Source organism: Stylophora pistillata, chromosome 14, assembly GCF_964205215.1.
Source record: "Stylophora pistillata chromosome 14, jaStyPist1.2, whole genome shotgun sequence".
In the NCBI taxonomy this organism is placed as follows: Eukaryota; Metazoa; Cnidaria; class Anthozoa; order Scleractinia; family Pocilloporidae; genus Stylophora; species Stylophora pistillata.
Window position 1 is genome coordinate 17,303,198 of NC_142532.1, and position 19,428 is coordinate 17,322,625.

The following is a 19,428-nucleotide window of genomic DNA, read 5'->3' on the forward strand; positions in this document are numbered from 1 at the left end:
TGGTGAGTACACCAACAATGCAAGGAGCAAGATGTTTCTCTCTTGGCAAACCTACGAAGGCTTGAAAATCACAGTTCATTCAGTTGTAGAGGCTACAAAGTTTCTACTTAATGAAGGGATGGAATATGTGCTCACTGAGCGCTTTTGCCAAGATCCCCTTGAGGAGTATTTTGGGAACCAGAGGAAGCTTGGTAGGAGAAGTGACAACCCAGATATGCGTCAATTTGGTTACAACAATAACACCATCAGAGTGCAACGCGCTGTCACCTGTCAGTCTGGTAATACCCGAGGCAGGAAAGACAAAAACAAGGCATGGGTTAATGTCTCAGATGACCCTGTCCCAAAAAGGAAGAAAACTAAATAATGCTGACATTGCTGATTATTATAACCTGTGTATCTCCAAATGAGTGTGTATCTAACTTAAAACATAGCTTAAAACTTAGGAAAATATAAAAAGTATCAATTTCTTGTTTTGTATCATAGGGTTATTCATAAATATATAGTGAGTGATCTTGTAATTTTAAAATAATACATTAGAGTGAGCATACTTATTCTGTGAGGATTTTGGATTAATAGAGACTAATCCCTTGTTTTGATTATCCCCTAAAAATATTTTCTTTCATTGTTCAAGTGTGCTCACTCTATCAGGTTTTTTGTAAATTTGTAAATAGCATTATATCATAACACTGTTTTATTTGGTGTTTCATAAATCAATAGGATTAATTGTTCCCATTTATTGTTGGGAAAGGTTTCTTACTTATCTGTAAACAGTCTGATATATTCCATATCATTTTCATATCAATGTATTCAACTCACAAACATCATTGGTTTTAACAATTGTGCTTTAATAATTTAATATAAGTTTTAATAATATAATACATAAGGACTGACTTTCAAACATTTGCCTCCTTTGTATTTCTACTTGAATATTTGTAGCATAATTCCTGAAATACATATTCTAGGCACAGCGTCAGTCAAACTTATTATGATATTTTTTTAAATAAAACAGGAACATTAAATTTACAGAAAAGTCTATTTGTTTTGGGAATTTAAAGAATATTACAGTAATTAGTCTGTTGATGACCTATTGATGTCCTTGCAAAGAGCTTTTGATTTCAGTTGTTTCAATCTAATTTTGTGTTTTTGAATAACGTCCTTCACAAATGAAAAAGAACGAACTCTAACATACAAACTAATAATATTGTGGAGAACATCTTTGGCAACATGGCTACTAATCTCAACTTCAGAGTCGGCTAACATGGCAGAGTGAGATGCGGCAACAGTTACATCATGCATTGATCTTGAAATAATATTAGCTAAAGGAATGTTTTTCAGACTGGTTTTACGTGTAGCTTCCCTGAAATAGTGTTCAGTTCTTTCGAAAACAGACTGAGCATTTCTTGTGATCTTCCACAGTCCACCTCGATTCAATGTTGTAGTCAATCTCTGATCTTCACCAATAGGATTGTCCCATTTCCCAGCCATTATCAGTGAGATTGCGTGGTCATTTTCTAGTGTTTTACTTGCTTGTTTGTGCTTGTTATGTAGCTTATGTAGTACATAACCTCCAATATACTGTAACCCTGACTTCTCTTTATCAGATAATTTCGTCAATGGTTCACATGTGTGAGTTTCTGCTTTTTCTTTGCTATGTGTTAAAAGGCAGTCGGCCACTTTTGAACAAAGTAATGTAGCAGAGTTTCTTGATAATCCTACAAAATGGCTCGAAGCATGCAAGACTATGCTAGCGTAAAAGGCTGCATAAAACCTCTCTGCATTTCCAGACTTTGCCAATTGAATATAAAGCCCCTGAATTTCAGAAAATTTAGGTGTTGAAGATTGTAGAGTGTTGCAGTTGTAGGACCATATCTCGTCTCTGTTTACCTTTGGATAAATTTTGCTGTCTCTAAGTTTCACTTTAGCATTGCCAACGATGCTTGCATACGTTTCCACAGTTAATAGATCTCGATTTTCTGGTTTGTCTGTCTCAGTTTCTTCTGTTTCTTCTGTTTTATCTTTGTGTTTAACAGTGATGTGACGTTTCAGTCCGCTCTTACTCTTGCATTTCTTTGGACAATGAGGGCAAGTGACGCTCAGTGGGTGAACCTGCAAAACCAAATTCACGATCAACATCACACACTACTTAGGTTCATAAATCATCTTTAAATCAACAGCTGATAAAATAACGTTTAGGCAAGAAATGGTTTATAAATAGAGCCCGAAATAAGAGTGATTGATCGAAAGCATGATGTCGAAAGCTAGTCTGTTCGACCTTCATGTTCAATCTTCCTTTTTGACGTTTTTAGGCTATATTTTAACTATTAAAACAGATTCTATAGCTTACATCAGCAGCTGCTTCTCTGAAGTGCTCATCAAGGTCTTCTTCTTCTTCTAAAACTCCTAAAATTGCCTCTAAATCGTCTCCAAAGAAGAACATGTCATCACACGCGACCGCCATGTTGTTTTTAGATGCACGGTCAATGTCACGTGACGGTGCATCTCAACCTCAAAACCCAAACAATAGGCCGGTCCTTTGAAGTTCGCCGGCTTTCATAACCAGTCCCCTCGATTAACTATGGACAAATTTAGCATAATAAAAGGTAACTAAACAGGTTTACAACACAAAAACGCAGCTATCTTTCATGTAGAATGGTTCATTATCATTCGTACCTCTCAGAAAAAGAAAACAAATTGATAACACTTAGTTTTAGTCACGTGCATTATCGTCGTGGGGATGAATGAGCCAAGCGCTTGAGTGTCTTTGAACAAAATTTCGTACAACATGCGCTGACATCTCTTCTGTGTTTTAGAATTTGGGGTGATTTTCCATCCTTCTGTCTTTTAGAATTTGGGGTCACTTTCCGCCATTCCTCATTTTAGGATTTGGGGTCATTTTCCACCGTCCCATGTTTTAGGATTGGGGTCATTTTCCACCGTCCCATGTTTTAGGATTTGGGGTGATTCTCTGCCGTTCCACAGTTTAGGATTTGGGGTGATTTTCTGCCGTTCAGTGTTTTAGGATTTGGGGTCATCTTCCGCCATTCCGTGTTTCAGGATTTGGGGTCATTTTCCGCCGTTCCATGTTTTAGGATTTGGGGTCATTTTCTGCCATTGCACAGTTCCGGCTTTTAGGGTCGCCCAGCTGAAAAGGGAGGGGAGGTTTACATACCAACTAGATACTAGAGAACTAAATGACCAACATAACAACATAATCTATACTTTTTCAAATTTACTTCAGTGTTTAAATACCTGAAAGGGGGCTGGGGTTACATAATTATTAACAGACTTAATAATATACATGAAAAAACTACTCAGTCCTGATTGGTTAAGATAAATGCAGTTTTCAGGTAATTCAGTGCAGAAAAAAGTTAATTCAGTGCAGAAGAGGGTTAATTCAGTGCAAAGAAAGTAACAAACCAGACATTCTGATTGGTCAATAATCAAACAAACTCACAGAATTACCAAACTCACTGAACACTTCCTTGAACTGTTTGGCTGGACTTTTAACTTTTTCGTGCCTCAAAGATGTGAAAATTTCATTTTAGTTATTGTTTTGATCGTACACAGTTGTTTTGACCGAATGCACAATGTCACTTGTAGGGTTTGAATAAATTATTTATGCACATGATGTGCGCTTGTCTTTTGCATAATTATGATAAGCTACCTTGTATTTTTTCATGTATATTATTAATACATAATAACATGATTTCTCTCATGCAATTTGGAATAAATAAGCACTTGTAAATTTTTTCAGAGACCACAGATTGCACTCGCCCTTCAAGCTCATGCAATTTTGTTAATTTTTGAAAAGATTTACTCATGTTTATATATTCCAAATTGCACTCAAAATCATGAGATTACCTATACAAATAGCATTTTTTTAATCAGTATTTAAATTCCTCCAGATGACAAATTATCAGCTGGGTATGAGTAAGATAATTTGTTGTAATAAATATTGCAAAGTAAATGTTACTGATTAAATACCTATTTCTGGTGATTTTTTAAAAACCTCAGCACCTTCAGCATTCTCTGTATCTCCATTAAACATTGGCTGGCACGTGTAACACTCTGGATCATGTCTGTGTCCTAAGGAAGAGAACCACAGCAAACGCTTCTTTTTTGCGATAAATAACAATAGAAAAACCACAACTATGATGATAACCACACCAGAAGCCGTCCCTATGACAATCTTGGTGACATCTGTTGATGTTGGAGTCTCTGGTGAAAAAATGGAAGAGAAAATGAGTAATTCAAATTACACATGTCAAAAAATATATATATATATGAACTTCAAGTCATGAGATACAAAGGGAGAGGTTATAGTTTCAGTTTTTTATCTGAATGTTTGAGGAGGTTGCGGGCTCTTTCTTGAAACAGAGAAAAGAAAATAAGGCAAATTATTCTCTCTAACATTGGTTTGCAGAGCCAGTACCTTTACCTGGGCTTTTTTCCGGACAGTCGGCTTCATCTAAAATTGGTCGAACACCACCTAGATTCTTTGATGATTTAGTAAAGAAAGGACAAGGTTTACACGCCTGTTCAGATGACTGGCTAATGTTTGGTTGGTATGTTCCTTGAGGACACTGAATGCGACCACTTCCTCCTGGTGGGCAATAAAAACCGGCTGTACATTGTATACAGACATGTTTAAATGTCTGATTAATGTTTGGCTGGTATGTCCCCACTGGACATTGAATGGGACCAGTTGCCTCTGGAGGGCAATAAAAACCGGCTGGACATGGTTTACAGGCCTGTTCAGACGTCTGGCTAATGTTTGGCTGGTATGTTCCCTGAGGACATTGAATGCGACCACTTTCTCCTGGAGGGCAATAAAAACCGGCTGGACATGGCTCTACAATATAATTCAAAACAACAGTTATCTTCAGCTTGTAAGTTTTGTTTTTCCAGTGTACACATACAAGTAATTTACAAATGCCAAAGGAGGGGATTCCCTTAAGATACCCCGTGGAAAATAAAACATACAAGCTAAAAAAAGTACATCTAGATGGCTCTGAGCTAAACCTATTTGAAATTCACCATCTGGTGGCCAGAGAAACAAACAATTAGTCCTTGGAAATAAAAATATTCAAAGAAAGACAACTGTGCCTTAAGAATTCAAGAAGAAGCAAATAAATTTGTATAAGACAACAATGAGAATGTTTTTCTCATTTGACGCTGAAGCATAAACACCTTGTAATCAAAACATCACAACTTCTTTCATATTGTCGAAACACAAGTTACCAAACTGGCACCTCTTGCTTAGCTATCGATCTATCGATTAATTGCCGTGGAATATGCCGATTACCCTTTAAAATGCACCCTTACCCCAAAGGGTGCCACAAAGGTTACATTTCGCTTTTGAAAAGTTAATAAAAAATAGTAAAATGCGTCAGTTCTTTTGAAATTTTAACATAACACGAACGAAACACTGATAGACCCATGCACGCTTTAATTACGACTTTTTCAGCATTCCTCAACGAGTCATTACTTGAGATACAAAAGGTTACAAAAGTGGTGCGCTTTACGCCTAGAGAGAGAGAGAGAGAGAGAGAGAGAGAGAGAGAGAGAGACAGAGAGAGAGAGAGAGAGAGAGAGAGAGAGAGAGAGAGAGAGAAAGAGCCTATACAATGTCAGTTTAGGTAGCCCGCCTAGAATAGCTTTGCCAACTGCAGGCTACAAAGGCCTTTATTTCTGCAATTTCAAATATAAAGTCAATGTTGCTGTTGTTGTCGTCTCCTTCCTATCCAGTCAACTCAGTCCAATATTCTGTTAAGGGATTTTCAATTCTTCTCCCAATATCAAAGATAGCTAGTATTTTCAAAGCATGAAAACTGTGAAAGATTAATTCAGATTTCCTGACATTATCCATGCAAACAGGTGTTTTGGATTTACAATATATAATAAGGAATAAGATATTGTCAAGTATGATACAGTCAATCTTAGTATTAGTTAACGTTTAACTGCAAAACTGCAAAAACATTTGATCAAAACCAAATAACCACATGAAAAGCCATCAAAACCAAAAATATCCCTGTTAGGGAAGGTACGTTTTTGATGGGGGGGGGGGAGGTGGGCAGGGTATTTTAGAAATTTTTCACCAAAAAAGTCGTGGCCATCCCACTTTCCAGATTGGATTAATGCATGACCCTTCATAAATGCCTAAACAAAAAGGATCTGACCCTCCCCCTACCCCCTCCAAGACAAAAATAACCGGAAGTGAAAATAACTCACCGGAAGTGTTGCTGACATAACCGTGTCTGCGCACAAAGCAGTTAATTGCGTGGCGTTGCACGGTCAAAACTTGAAAATGGGCAAGGATGTGCGAGGAATAGAAAGAGGAAAATACGCTTGTGGAGAATGCCAGGATTTCATGAGGTCAGAGGGAGCAACTTGTGGCTATTGTGGCTGTTTGCCGACTCGCCATTCCAAAAAGGATGCCCGCTACTCCTCTGACTCTGTTGGTAGCAGATCTGGTGCGGGAACAAGTGAAAGTACAAGTCCAGAGAAGTGGAAAGATGAAGATCTGGGGTGGTTCCCGAACCCAAAGGGCGAATAAACTGAGTTCTCAAATAGCATTTTGTGAGAAAGATAAGCTTTATATGGAGTATAGGCGAATGTCGTGTAAAGAGAGAAGTGGCAAACTATGTAAATTTTGCGAGAGGGATGAGACTACCAGCGCTCCACTTCCAACTCGATGACCATATCCAGACTATGGCAGGCTACCAAACTTCCATTGTCTCTCTTGGAGTGCAACTCCCACCGATGGCCGTGAGCCGGATGACTTCCAGCCTCGAGCTCAGATTAAGCGAATGTTTGAGGAAAGTGAAGTAGTCAGTAGGGACAGTGAGGCTATTAGAAGGTTTTCAGGTAAATGCATTGTCCCTGAAAAGCTTGTAGCAGAGTATGTTGAGCACCTTGCCCAGACAAAAATGCGCAAGGAGAAAAAGAAAGAGTAGACTGAAACTGGAGCGAATGGAACGGCTGAACTGGGAGTACAGTGACATTGACTGGGTTGGACTGTACAACTCCGATAAGCTGTCTTCATTGAGGGTGGACGAACTATCCTTGTACTTTTCCCATCACAAGATCACCTTCAACGGGAAGAAAGCTGAAAAAGTCGCGATGATAAAAGCGCACATTGGTAGCTTGCTGTACAATTTAATGGGGCGTCAACAACCTTGGAAACCCCCACTCAGAAATGTACAGCAACAAGTGATCTCGTCACTTTCCGAGGTGGAAACTGACTCGCAAAATGATGTAGTAGATCGAGTTGTCGGTTCAAGCCCGAGTAGCTCAAGTAACGAATCGTCACCGGACACTAATTTTATACCAGAACCCCGCGCGGAAACATTACCGACGTCAAAATATGGACGAAAGCGGACACGGATCGAGAGAGACAATTACCTTAGTTGGGACAAGATAGTTTTTTGACATAATATTTTGACATCTGTTTAAAATGATGTAGATTGATTTAGACTGGCAGCTTTGCTTGTATATATAAGTTTTAGGTTTCATGATACACTTCGCGCGTTTGGTAACAAATAATTAAAAGTCAACTAACCGACATGGAGTAGTTTTTTCCTTGCCAAAAAAGAAAAGCTATGACCCTCCGGACCCTCCGCCGGCTGCGTATCAAACAGGTTTGACCCTTCCCAATTTGTAAAATATAAACTAATGACCCTCCCCTCCGAAGCCCCGGCCCACCCCTCCCAATAAAAAACGTACCTTCTGTTATCAAAACCGTAATCTATCTGATGCAGTGGTGACAAGATCATGCAATTGCCACTCACATGGAAAAAAAACATGAACCCATATAGGACAAATGGAACACAACATATTAGGATAATCTGAAAATCCCATTAGTATTTTTGACAAAAATCAAATGATAAAAAAATGGAAATTCTGCAAACTGCAATGAACATCAAAACCGAAGTTTTTTGGGGAGAAAAACCTACAAAAGCACAGAGAGAGAGAGAGAAGCACAGTAAGATGAGGGGTACAAATAAATTAACACATAATTCTTCACTAAATGGAGTAAATGGTACTGTATAACCAAATACTAAATAAATATAAGAGTAATTTACCATACCAACTTCAAGAAGAACTGTTCTGAATGACGTCATGCCATATCCATCGGCCCGACACGTGTAGTTTCCAGCATCTTCCATTGTGATGTTCTTAATTTCCAGTTTAGTAAGTAAGAGGCTAGGCTTATCTTTTTCTATTATATGATGATACTCATACTTCAGTTGTTCATTATCCTCTGTGCCATTCTTCATAACTGAACCAACTACTGATTGATCAGAGCTTCGGATGCTACAGGTTATGTTAGCTGTGGTTCCAATGAAGACTGTGTCCCCAGGTTCAGGTCTTGCAGACTCTATAACTGGGGCACTTTTTTCTAAAATTAAACAGAGGACTCTGTAAGAGTCAATTGTTACTGCAACCTTTTCCTCTAAATCAAAGCCAAGTTAATTAAAGTATCTTCAGTGATAATAAAATGCAAGTTAATGTAATCCTGAACAGCATGCAGTTCTAGTCCACTGCATCAGCACTAACAACAAATATTTGTGAGCAAGTTTAAAGACTTTTTCTGCATTTTTTTTTTCGTTCTCCTATATTCATGGTACAGCGTATATGGAAGAGTCGCTGAAGAAGTTTGGGGCAAAAATTCCACATTCTCCACTAGAGGACTGATTCCTTAGAAAAATTAGTTTTTAAACAATTCTTTTTAAACTTTACCAATTACAACCATCAACAATGAGCAAATTTAAAGACTTTTTACTAAGCTATTTGGCTGTCTCACAAAGATCTTACCAGAAAAATAACGACAAATAGTATGGACGTGTTTTAGAGTGTTCTCATAAAAATCCCTTCCCATCGAAAGCAGGCCAGGTTTAGAGCGCCAGAGCATCCTTAATTAAAGAAATGTCTAGTATACTTTGCAGATTGTTAAGCAGTTTTGCAAGACTACTTGGCGTCTCTGAGCGGGAGTTTTAGCTGAGTTGATTTTGATTTTGTTTGGATGTGCGAGCGATTTGTGTCTTGGCGGATCATGGCGAATCAATGATGCTGCGACTGATTATTACTTCTATGCAGTAAATGGTTTGAACCCGGGGGTAACATGCGAAGGTGTAGTCTGATCGTCCGGGCGAGTGTAGTCCTGAGAAGGACTGTTGTCGGTGGTAGTGACTGACGTCGTCGTACAACAATGACTTCATCGGACGAAACACTCACCGACCCACTACCACTACCGAAACAAACGACACCGCAACCCCTACGACTACAGCAACCATACCGTACATAAAAGGCATGTCTGAAAACATCTCGCGCATCTTACTATCCTTCAATATCCGCGTCGCCCAGAAACCCATCACCACACTACGTCAGTTACTAACCAACGTTAAAGACAAAGACGAACCGAGGAACAGACAGGGAACGATTTATAAGATCAATTGTTCCGACTGCGAAGCCTCCTACATCGGTGAGGCTGGCAGAAACCTCACAACAAGACTGACTGAACACAGACGGGCGACGAGGAAAGGTGATGTCAGCAATCACATTGCTAAACACCATCGACTTACCAACCACAACATTGACTAGGACTCTACGCAATGCCTAACCTACAGCACTGACTATTTTCAACGACTGACTCTGGAAAGCTGGTTTACTAACTTAGAACAGACTCCCCTAAACAGATGTCAAAAACTACCCGCTCCATGCAATCGACTCATTCACGACATAAACATCACAAACGACCGAAAAAGAACGACTTAACTTTACCGACAGATCGAAACAGACCAATCACGACTGACTTACGTCACTTCAGTCTTACAGCCAATAACATCACGGCAAAACCAACCGATAATCTCACACGAACTGGAATAAGAACATTCTACTGACACCAATCATTCACTTGACTCCGATGATGACTTCCGCACAGGTTGTCGAAACGTCAGTCACTACCAGCGACAACAGTCCTTCTCAGGACTACACTCACCCGGACGATCAGACTACACCTTCACATCCTACTTCTATGCTCGTCACCGGTCTGTTGAACGTCTGCTACGAAGAAGATACATTTTTATTTTACGGGCCTTGTTCTGTTGTGAGATGGGAGGCGAGACAAGTAGCCGAAACTTTGAAAAACATCAGGCAGCATCAAGCTGTGGCCGCGGAAAAGCATCTTTAAATTCGAGGGTTCAATACACTGCGAACGGGAATAGTACTTTTCAACTTCAACGTATCATTAACGCGGGAGACGTTCAAACAAACCCTGGACCGAGCAACAGCATGAAACAACCGAAATATCCCTGCAAGCAGTGCAGCAAGAACGTTCGATCGAATCAAGATTCCCCGCTGTGTGCCGATTGTAATTCATGGGTGCATGCCAAATGCCTAGGTTTAACCAAGGCTGCCTTCAAGTACTACTTGGATTATCCTTATATTGATTGGACTTGCTTATCGTAGAGTCTTCCCTTCGCGAACGGATTACCCGTTTCAAACAGATGCTAACAACTGCAACTAACATCACGATGGAAGCGAGCTACTCTGAAAATGCATGACTATGTTAATACACCGAATGCAAATACGGCGTCCAATTTGAATTGCCATTGTTCTGGACTCACTAACCTCGTCTTCACGTGGAAATACAAAAGGATTATTACATGTGTGAGAGGCTCGTCAGTCCAGAACAATGGCAATTCAAATTGGACGCCATATTTGCATTCGGTGTGTAAAAACCTTCCGAATTCCCAGGTGAGCTCGATTCTGGAAGAAAGGAAAAACAATCCAAGCGGCGCTTTTGTTGCACATCTGAATATTTATAGCATACAAAACAAGTTCAAAGAACTAAAATTACTGAACGATAAACTGAAAGCGCATATATTTATTGTATCGGAAACTAAAATTGATCGCTCGTATCCGGACGACCAGTTCAGTCTACAAGGATACCGGCTTTATCGCAAAGACAGAGCCAAAGGAGGAGGCAGGCTTATCGCCTACTTTTCTACAGCCATACTCTCTAAAAAACTGAAACTGCCAGAAGCCTACAAGACGCTGAAAGCTATAGCGGTAGAATGCAATACTGGTAAGAGAGAAATACTGTTCCTGGCGCTTGATAGACTGCCTAAACAATCCAGAAAGAATAATGACCCCAGGGGTACAAACTATCAACAAAACGTTGAGGACGAAATGAATGACATTTGTCAATGGGCATGTCTTCAAAAGCAGTGCATGGTTATTCTAGTTGACTTGAACATGGATCGACTTACTCCTAACCGAGGTAAGGGGAAGATGCTGAGAGATCTGGAGCAATTATACAACCTGACATGCCTACTAACTGAGCCTACCAGAGTTACAACGTATTCCCAAACGCTCTTAGACGTGTTGCTCACCAACACCCTATAGATGTTTACAAGATGCGGAGTGTATCATCCCGAAATAAGCGACCACTGTTTGATTTATGGAGAACTGACTGATAAAGCTTGCAAGCATAAGCCTAAGACCATAACATTTAGGCAAACTAAGAATACTGACTTCGAATTGTTTAACGAAGACCTAATTAATGCACCTTGGTACGTCAGTGACATCTTCACCTGTGTAGATGACAAATATGATTATTGGAGAGGACTTTTTGAAAATATTGTTAATCGGCATGCGCCAATCAAAAGGAAAAGAGTAAGGGAAAAGGATATCCCTTACATGACACAGGAATGGAAAAGGGCTCTGAGAAACAAAAGGAAGTACGCTAAAAAGTTTGCTGAAGACCGCACCGCTGAGAATCTAGAACTGAAAAGGAAATATCAAAATATAGCTACACGAGAGCGTAGAAAAGCAATCAAAGCATACTGGTATACTAAGGCGGACGAACACAAATCAAGACCATCGAAATTCTATGACACGTTCAAGCCTTTTATCAGCAATAAGAGTAAAGAATCGGCAACAATACGCCTTAAAACGTAGGGAGATAATGCCGTTAGGGATCAAACGGAAGTGGCAGAGATACTAGCCAAATATTTCACTAATGTGGCACTGAGTATTGGTGGAGACCATGTGAATAACATCACAGAAGAGGATCTCAGCGACCACAGCAGTGTTAAGACCATACGAAGAAGCCCACAAACGATCCAATTTTGAATTCAAGCTCTTCTCACTGGCTGAAGTAGAACAGGCACTGGAAAAGATCAATCCAAAGAAGTCCAGCGGATGGGACACAGGAATACCACCAAAATTACTTAAGAATATGTGGCTAAAGGAACCGAGCGGCATCGTTAACCATCCTCTATAACAACTGCATAGAGCAGGGTACCTGGCCCAGTGCATGGACAAAGGGGTGAGTGGACACCTGCATTTAAAAAGGGAGATCGACAGGATGCTAGAAATTATCGCCTTATCACCTCCCTTATAGCTGTCGACAATATATTTGAACTCCTGTTCAGCAATCAGGTGACAAGCCATTATGATGAAATTTTGTACTACAGAACGACAGCTTACAGAAAGAGACATTATTGCGAAACAACCTTGCTTATGCTGATTGCGGACTGGAAACAGCTAGGCTGTTGATGGTAAGCAACTGGTATCAGTACTATCTACAGATATGAGTAAGGCCTTCGATTCTCTCAGCCACTCTCTGACGGTAAAGAAACTAGAGGCTTATGGATTTGGAAGACGATCACTTAACCTTATGCGATCATTTTTTGCGGACAGACTAAACCGAGTAAAAATGTGCGATGCTACTAGCGACTGGATAAAGATGAAACGGGGATGCCCTCAAGGATCGTCTTTCGGTCCCTTACTATGGAACATCTACCAGAACGATATGTCAGCTCATGTCAAAGACGTAAATTTAACAATGTATGCTGATGACCATCAAATGTACGTCAAAGGAAGGGAACATGAAATAGTACGATGCAGAATGAAAACACAGGGCCAGAAAGCACTGTCATGGTATTCGAACAATTTTCTACTGGCCAATCCAGACAAGTTTCAGTCTCTAAACATCAATCCACGAAAACTCGCTAAAGATAAGAGCGACAAACGCTGAGTATAAACGATCTAGCTAATGCGAACACAGAACCAATCAAACTACTAGGAGTTCATATAGATGAAAATCTCAACTTCACTGAGCATATTAGCAAATTATGTACTAAGGCAAGCCAGAAAGTTGGAGTACTCTCACGTCTTCGGAACTTAATACACTGCAAGGCCAAGCTATTATTGTAGAAATCTTTTATACTGCCATATTTAACTTACTGCTATCTAACCTGGCATTTTTGCAAATCATCTGACAAAAGAAGTTAGAACGATTACAAGAACGAGCCCTAAGGGTTATTTATAAATCCCACTCTGCTACATATGAAGAACTCCTAGGGCGTGCTGATATACCCTCTTTATATAATAGACGGCTTCAGGATATCACAGTAATTATGTACAAAGTCAAACATGGTCTTTTACCCGACAGCGTTTCTGAATTATTTGTTAGCAAAGGCTCTTCAAATTCGCTACGGAATAGTCACTGTGACTTTGTATCACCACATCTTGAAACTATTTGCTATTGCAAGCACTCTGTCAGATATCTCGGGCCATTTTTGTGGTCAAAACTCACTAAAAATCAAAGGGATTCGCCAAGTTTGTGTTTTCATAAACAAAATAAGAAAACTGAACCTAGACGAGATTGTAATTAATAACAGCAAGTGCTGTAATCTTTGTAGTCAATAGTAATATTTTAGCTCTCTAAACTTTAAATTTTTAATCATTTTCGTGCAAATATATAATTTTTGTAAGTGTATTTTAATTATAGTGTCACCAATTAGTCTCCTTAGGCTAAACACATTGACACTTAAAGGTCTTCCTTACTTAAGGCAGTTTGGAAAAATAATTGATTCAAATCAAGTGCACAATTAGCTTTCAAAATTTTGTTTGAATGTCCAAACCTTTTTCAAGGCCCTAAAAATAACTTTCCAGTTTTCTCTGGCTGTATTTTCACAAATTCAAGGCTCTCCACCATTATCCAACTGCATTTACATGGCACCGAGGACATTGTAACTCATCATTTAATGTCTTACGATTAAAATGCAATAGCTGGCCATACCCTTGCCACAATAAATACCCTATTTACTGAGAGATCAAAACTTTTAGCTTTTTTCACTCCCTATTATCATCATCTCCAATTGTTCCTTGCTTTCTTGAGCAGAGAAAAGCATCAATCTCCTGAGATCATTTCACTTGATTAAAGACAACAGTTTCCTAAACCTGTCAGACACACATTAATTAAAGAGATAACTCTATATAGCACTAGAATATAGCACTATAGCCTGCTCAGTCTGTATTATAATTTAAGGATAACAGGGGATGACCTGGCTGAGCTACATGTGTTATACGTGGGCTCTGAGCGGGAAAAGCTTGCTCCAAAGATTACAGTACAAACCTTTACAGGTGGTTACCTACCATTCACATTTAACTTAACACGAGCTGACGCCTGTTTCCCCTTCTCGTTTGTCACAACACACGTGTAGTTTCCTTCGTCACTTTTTGAAATGTATTTGACTTCTAAATTTCGTTTGCAAGATGCAAATGAATGATACCACTTTTTCCCCAGAGGTTTGCCATTAAACAGCCAAGTTACATTTGCTGAAAAGTTTGAATGGACTTAGCATTTAAATGTGGGGCTGTCATCCACAACACGTGTTATACTACTTCCACTGATCATCTGTGCTTGGGGGTCTTTATCAGAGGTGTGGGGGGATCCTGGTATGATTCCATTCATACAATTTCCAGTGTCACGTCTGTGCCGCTTTGATGAAAAGTTCACTAAATTAGACAGCAACCAAATGATTAATCATTACTATACTCTTACTATGGTGAGCCACACAGAAGATCGGGAGACTTATTCTGTATCCAGGAGACTACTGGATAATCCAGAAGAGGTGGCATGTATGCAATTATTCTTTCCATACAACACACCCTACTTGAAATAATATCTATAAACAATGCCCTCAGTAAAACATGTTTGTTAAGTTACTTTTTATTAATTGGAAAATTATTTCTGACGTAGCTGTAGGTTTCACCTCATAGCAAGTTTGCCCGACCACCTTTGTCCCCTGCAGTAACACAAGTTTGCCCCTGCCTTTACTATTTTGCCCCCAAAATCTCTCAAGTTATCTAATATTTTGACCAACATGGAAATTCAAATTGAAACCACAACAAAGTTAGATCAACATGCAAATAGCAAGCTGTGTTAACCAACACACAACTATTGCACCAGTGCTGCAAAGCCCCTCTGGCCTTGAACTAACTGGTTTAACACCATTTTATGATGACACTTGCAACAAAATTAAAAAACTAGTCATATGAACAATGTAAAGTAGAACCCCACTAATTCAAACTCGATTACATCAAACTCCCTATTTACTCAAAATACTTTTACTTTCCCTTGAGCTTCGGTCAAATTTTCCCTGAAAACTTAAACTTTGACCAACAACCTTGGTTAATAGACATCAAAGTTTCAAGAGAGAGCTGATTAGCACATCCCAATCTTTATTTACAATTGATAATACCATGCTAACTTTTATAAAAACATGAAATATTTAGTTTAACTTCCAAAACCGAAAGTCTTCCTTGTCACGGTTTGAACCATCTACCACCCAGAAGTGAAAAGTAAATAATTATTCCATATGATTCCTGTATGTTCTCTTACAAGCATGTTAAGACAACAGAAAAGCTTATCTGCTACATAACACTGTTATCTTGATGTCACACCAAATTCCTTTGCCTAATTCACAACAAATACTAGTACTCAGTAGGGAGAATTACTAGTCGATTCTAGGGAGTTAAAGTTTTAACACCATTATGAACATGTGCAACCAAACTTTCCTTGATTACCCACCCAAGGGGAAGATTTAGGGCCTAATGGAACAGGGTAAACAAAACGTAAAATTTTCATTTAAAGCTATGAAAACTGGATTTTGTATTTTAAGGAACAGAGCATGTTTTAATATATTGGAATAGATTGGGTCACTCAGTGGACTAAGTCCTACATTTACAATTTGTACAAGAGGTAAATAAGAATAATGAATGCTTCTCCACTTTCATTTATAATATCAAATTGTTTAATATTTCACTTTATTATATGGCTATGTCTCACAAGGACTGGGAACTACCGAATTCACGAATTTGATTGGCTGAAATCAATATTGAAAGCGGTCTAGATTTTCCCATCTAGACTGGCATCTAGACCGGTCTAGAAAAAAAGGTACAAAGAATATAAAAAATTGGCACATAAGACACAGCCATATAATCAACATCTTATTAACTGACCTAGGTCGGTCTGTATGGGAGAATCTTGACCTCGGTCGTTGGTACAGACCGAACGCAGTGAGGTCTGTACTGGCGACCTCGGTCAAGATTCTCCCATATAGACCTCCCGCTCGGTCATTAAGAACTGAATGTAAAGAACTGAATATATTATTGATTCACAAAAACAATCCAAACGGAGGGTATGGTAAGCAGCCATATGATAAGTCAGAAATCCAGTTTACAAATTCATGCCTGCAAATTCATCACAACAATAATTTTGGGGTTAAAAAAATTCTGCTTGTATGTAAATGAAACTTCCATACAAAGAACTCTTTGATCCCAAGATCTAACTGTTTATTCCCCCCTCCACCTGCTACAGATTTCCTTGAAAAATAGTTATCAGAATTTAATATTAGATCAGGACAAAAACTTCGACCTGATAAGACCATGATTACCCATAAAGTAGCTGGTAACGCTAGGTGTAAACTCCAAGTTAAAAAAAGTATTGTACCATATATATATTCTCATTACCTGTTTGCTGGGTAATGTATGGATATTTCGGGGGAAAGTGTTACAGAATGTCACCTCATACATGTATTACCTAAGTGAGAGCAATAAAACATTCCCGGACCTTGTTCCATCTGGTCTTATGTAGCCGATGCAGGTGCTCTGAGTGAAATTCTTTTATCCATCGCAATCCTACCCCATCATGACAGAAAAAATGAACTTAACAGGAAGATACATGTTCATCACTTCTGGGAGTTAAAGGCTTACAAAATTGAGGCCTTGAATCTGGGACAACATATTTCAGGTTTTAAGAAATTTGCCTTATCTTTTTCATCATTAATACCATCATTTTTGGCAATTCCTCAAGCTCTACTTTTCTTTGAAGGTTTTGAAGTAGTGTCAAATCAATTATTAATCTTGGAACTATAATTTGACGTTGCAAGTGTGAAATAGTGTCCCCCTCCTTGATCACTTTATATATTTTTCGAATTGCGCAACTAATTTCAAATCGGCCAAACTGGCTATAGAGTCTACTCAACAGCTTAACAAATTTCACACGATCAAGATCTCCACACGTTTAATCATTCTAATAAGCTTAACGAATGACATTAAAGTAGCACCTTAATTTTAAAGTGCACCTAAACCCAAACTAATTTTTTCGCTTAACGAAATAAGCGTATATTTTGGAGTATTTCTGTGCAAAATTTTTTTTATTTGCTCAAATCTTTAATTTAACTGTGCCCAGTCAAAATACAGAAAATTGGCCGCCATCTTGGCTCACGACCGAGTTTAAAGAGAAATGGTTCTATCAGGTAATGTGACGTCAAATCGAGAACACAAAAGTCTGCATTTCACACATTGTCACTTGTTTGGGAAGGTTGTAGTCGATATTGTCCGAAAATATGCCGTCTAAGTGTGTTGTAGGAGGATGTAGCAACGCGCGAAATTTGCAAGAGGATATCGCGCTTCATAAATTCCTTATACAACACACCTAGTCGGCATATTTCGGAAAATATCGACGACAACCTTCCGAAACAAGCGAAAATGTGTGAGATGCAGACTTTCGTGTTCTCGATTTGACGTCACATTACCCGCTAGAACCATTCCTCTTTAAACTCGGTCGTGAGCCAAGATGGCGGCCGATTTTCCGTATTTTGACTGGGCACAGAAAATTGAAGATTTAAGCAAATAAAAAATTTATGCACAGAAATACTCCCAAAAACACGCTTATTTCGTTAAGCGAAAAAAAATTTTGGGTTTAGGTGCACTTTAATATACAAGCTCACCTTTTCCACACTCCTCTGAGAATAAAGCTTTTCCTTGGCAAAGCGGATTATTGGGATGGTTTTGGTCACTACATGTTACTACAAGCACATGGCCAGTCATTCCTCGCCTGTCCTTGCAAGGGCAAAGTACCGTTTGTTTACGGCATTGTGATCTCTGTTCCCGTTCTTCCAAAATAGCTGAGGTAAATCCCGCTCCGCAAAAGAGGAAAAGCAAGAGAAGTTTTTTCGCAACCATAGATCGGTTGACAGGTCTAGATCTTATCAAAACTTCTTGTAAATAACGGAAAGAGTATGAAGTTCCCTTTTCTGGGCCTTCTCGAATATCAAAATAGTTTTAGATGACGGGTACTTGCATCTCGTAAAGAAATCGAGTCAACAGCTCTGAAATACGGTTTCCTCTTTGCAATCTGAAAGAAAACGTTCGCGAAGATAACCAAGCTAAAGTAGTGGAGGTTTGTTAAAAAGCTCTATAAATCTTCTTCTGTTACGGCCTGGAACCAAGGTATATATTTAAAACTAATCAGACAGATGGTGATCCCAGAGCCAATTAAGGAAAGCAAGAACGTGACTCGCAAAAGTTATCAGGCAGATGGTGATCCCAAAGCCAATTAGGGAAAAGCAAGAACGTCGCTCGCAAAATTTATCAAGGTCAACTGAATTCGGAAAATTAAAATAATACTTTCACCTGCTTGCTTGCAGTCTTAAAGAGATCAGTACAACGACGTGGAGAATTGGCGACAAAAACACAGAACTGAAGAGAAATTGAAGAAATAAGACCATTAAATATCTAAGGCGGAACTGGAAATCAGTCTACTTCTTTTGAGGATGGGGTGGGGGAGGGGGGAGCGGAGGAAATGGGGGAGTTCGGGATGTGAATAATCACTGGGAAGTAAACTCGCTGTCAATCGAGAAAATAACGATTTCAGAGCTATGAAATGAGTACAAGTGTCTGACGCATGGCATTTGTGAAGGCGTCTGCTTTCAAGAGCTTATTAAAGCCACAGTGCCATAAGTTCATGTTTCGATAATGACAGGGGAATGACAAGGTTTCTCCTGAATCGAGAGGACTGCCTCTTCGGAAATTTTTAAAACCAACAATTGCCTAAAAAAAAAAAGGCGGTTGAGATGCTTTTTTTACCATTATTCAAAGGAAAACTTTTGCTCTTCGACGAAATAAGAAACTGATAAACACATTTTCGACGTTTCTCCATTTTCATTCGTCCTCAATTTTCTTCATATATATTCAGAATCAAAAATGGTTGATTTTATTTGAAAGCATATGATTTTGAAACATCTCTGTTCCTGCTTTTTTTGAAGGTGTTTTTTCGGTTTCCTTGTA

General features: G+C 39.0%; 1 protein-coding gene and 1 pseudogene across 2 annotated transcripts in view; both read right to left on the bottom strand.

The window, feature by feature from the left end:
• The window catches only part of LOC148716881 (uncharacterized), a 24,349-nt pseudogene extending 5,626 nt beyond the window's left edge, over positions 1-18,723 (bottom strand). Inside the window, exons 1-5 of the transcript XR_015995634.1 lie at positions 18,090-18,723; positions 14,449-14,811; positions 8,090-8,401; positions 4,439-4,852; positions 3,985-4,218 (exon numbers count right to left, since the gene is read on the bottom strand). The product of XR_015995634.1 is annotated as an uncharacterized LOC148716881 (transcript). The remainder of the gene's footprint in view (positions 1-3,984; positions 4,219-4,438; positions 4,853-8,089; positions 8,402-14,448; positions 14,812-18,089) is intronic.
• LOC148716883 (uncharacterized) lies at positions 825-2,573 on the bottom strand. Its single transcript, XM_088745937.1, has 2 exons — positions 2,345-2,573; positions 825-2,106 (listed from the first exon to the last, which is right to left on the bottom strand). The coding sequence occupies exons 1-2, from the start codon at positions 2,456-2,458 to the stop codon at positions 1,069-1,071; spliced, it is 1,152 nt and encodes a 383-aa protein (XP_088602063.1). The 5' UTR covers positions 2,459-2,573; the 3' UTR covers positions 825-1,068.
• Positions 18,724-19,428: the final 705 nt, after the last annotated feature.

Bases quoted from the DNA above. Each gene is read 5' to 3' on its own strand.
- LOC148716883 (XM_088745937.1), bottom strand. From the start codon at position 2,458: ATGGCGGTCGCGTGTGATGACATGTTCTTCTTTGGAGACGATTTAGAG. The intron at 2,107-2,344 runs GTAAGCTATAGA...TTGGTTTTGCAG, and splicing joins TCAGAGAAGCAGCTGCTGAT to GTTCACCCACTGAGCGTCAC.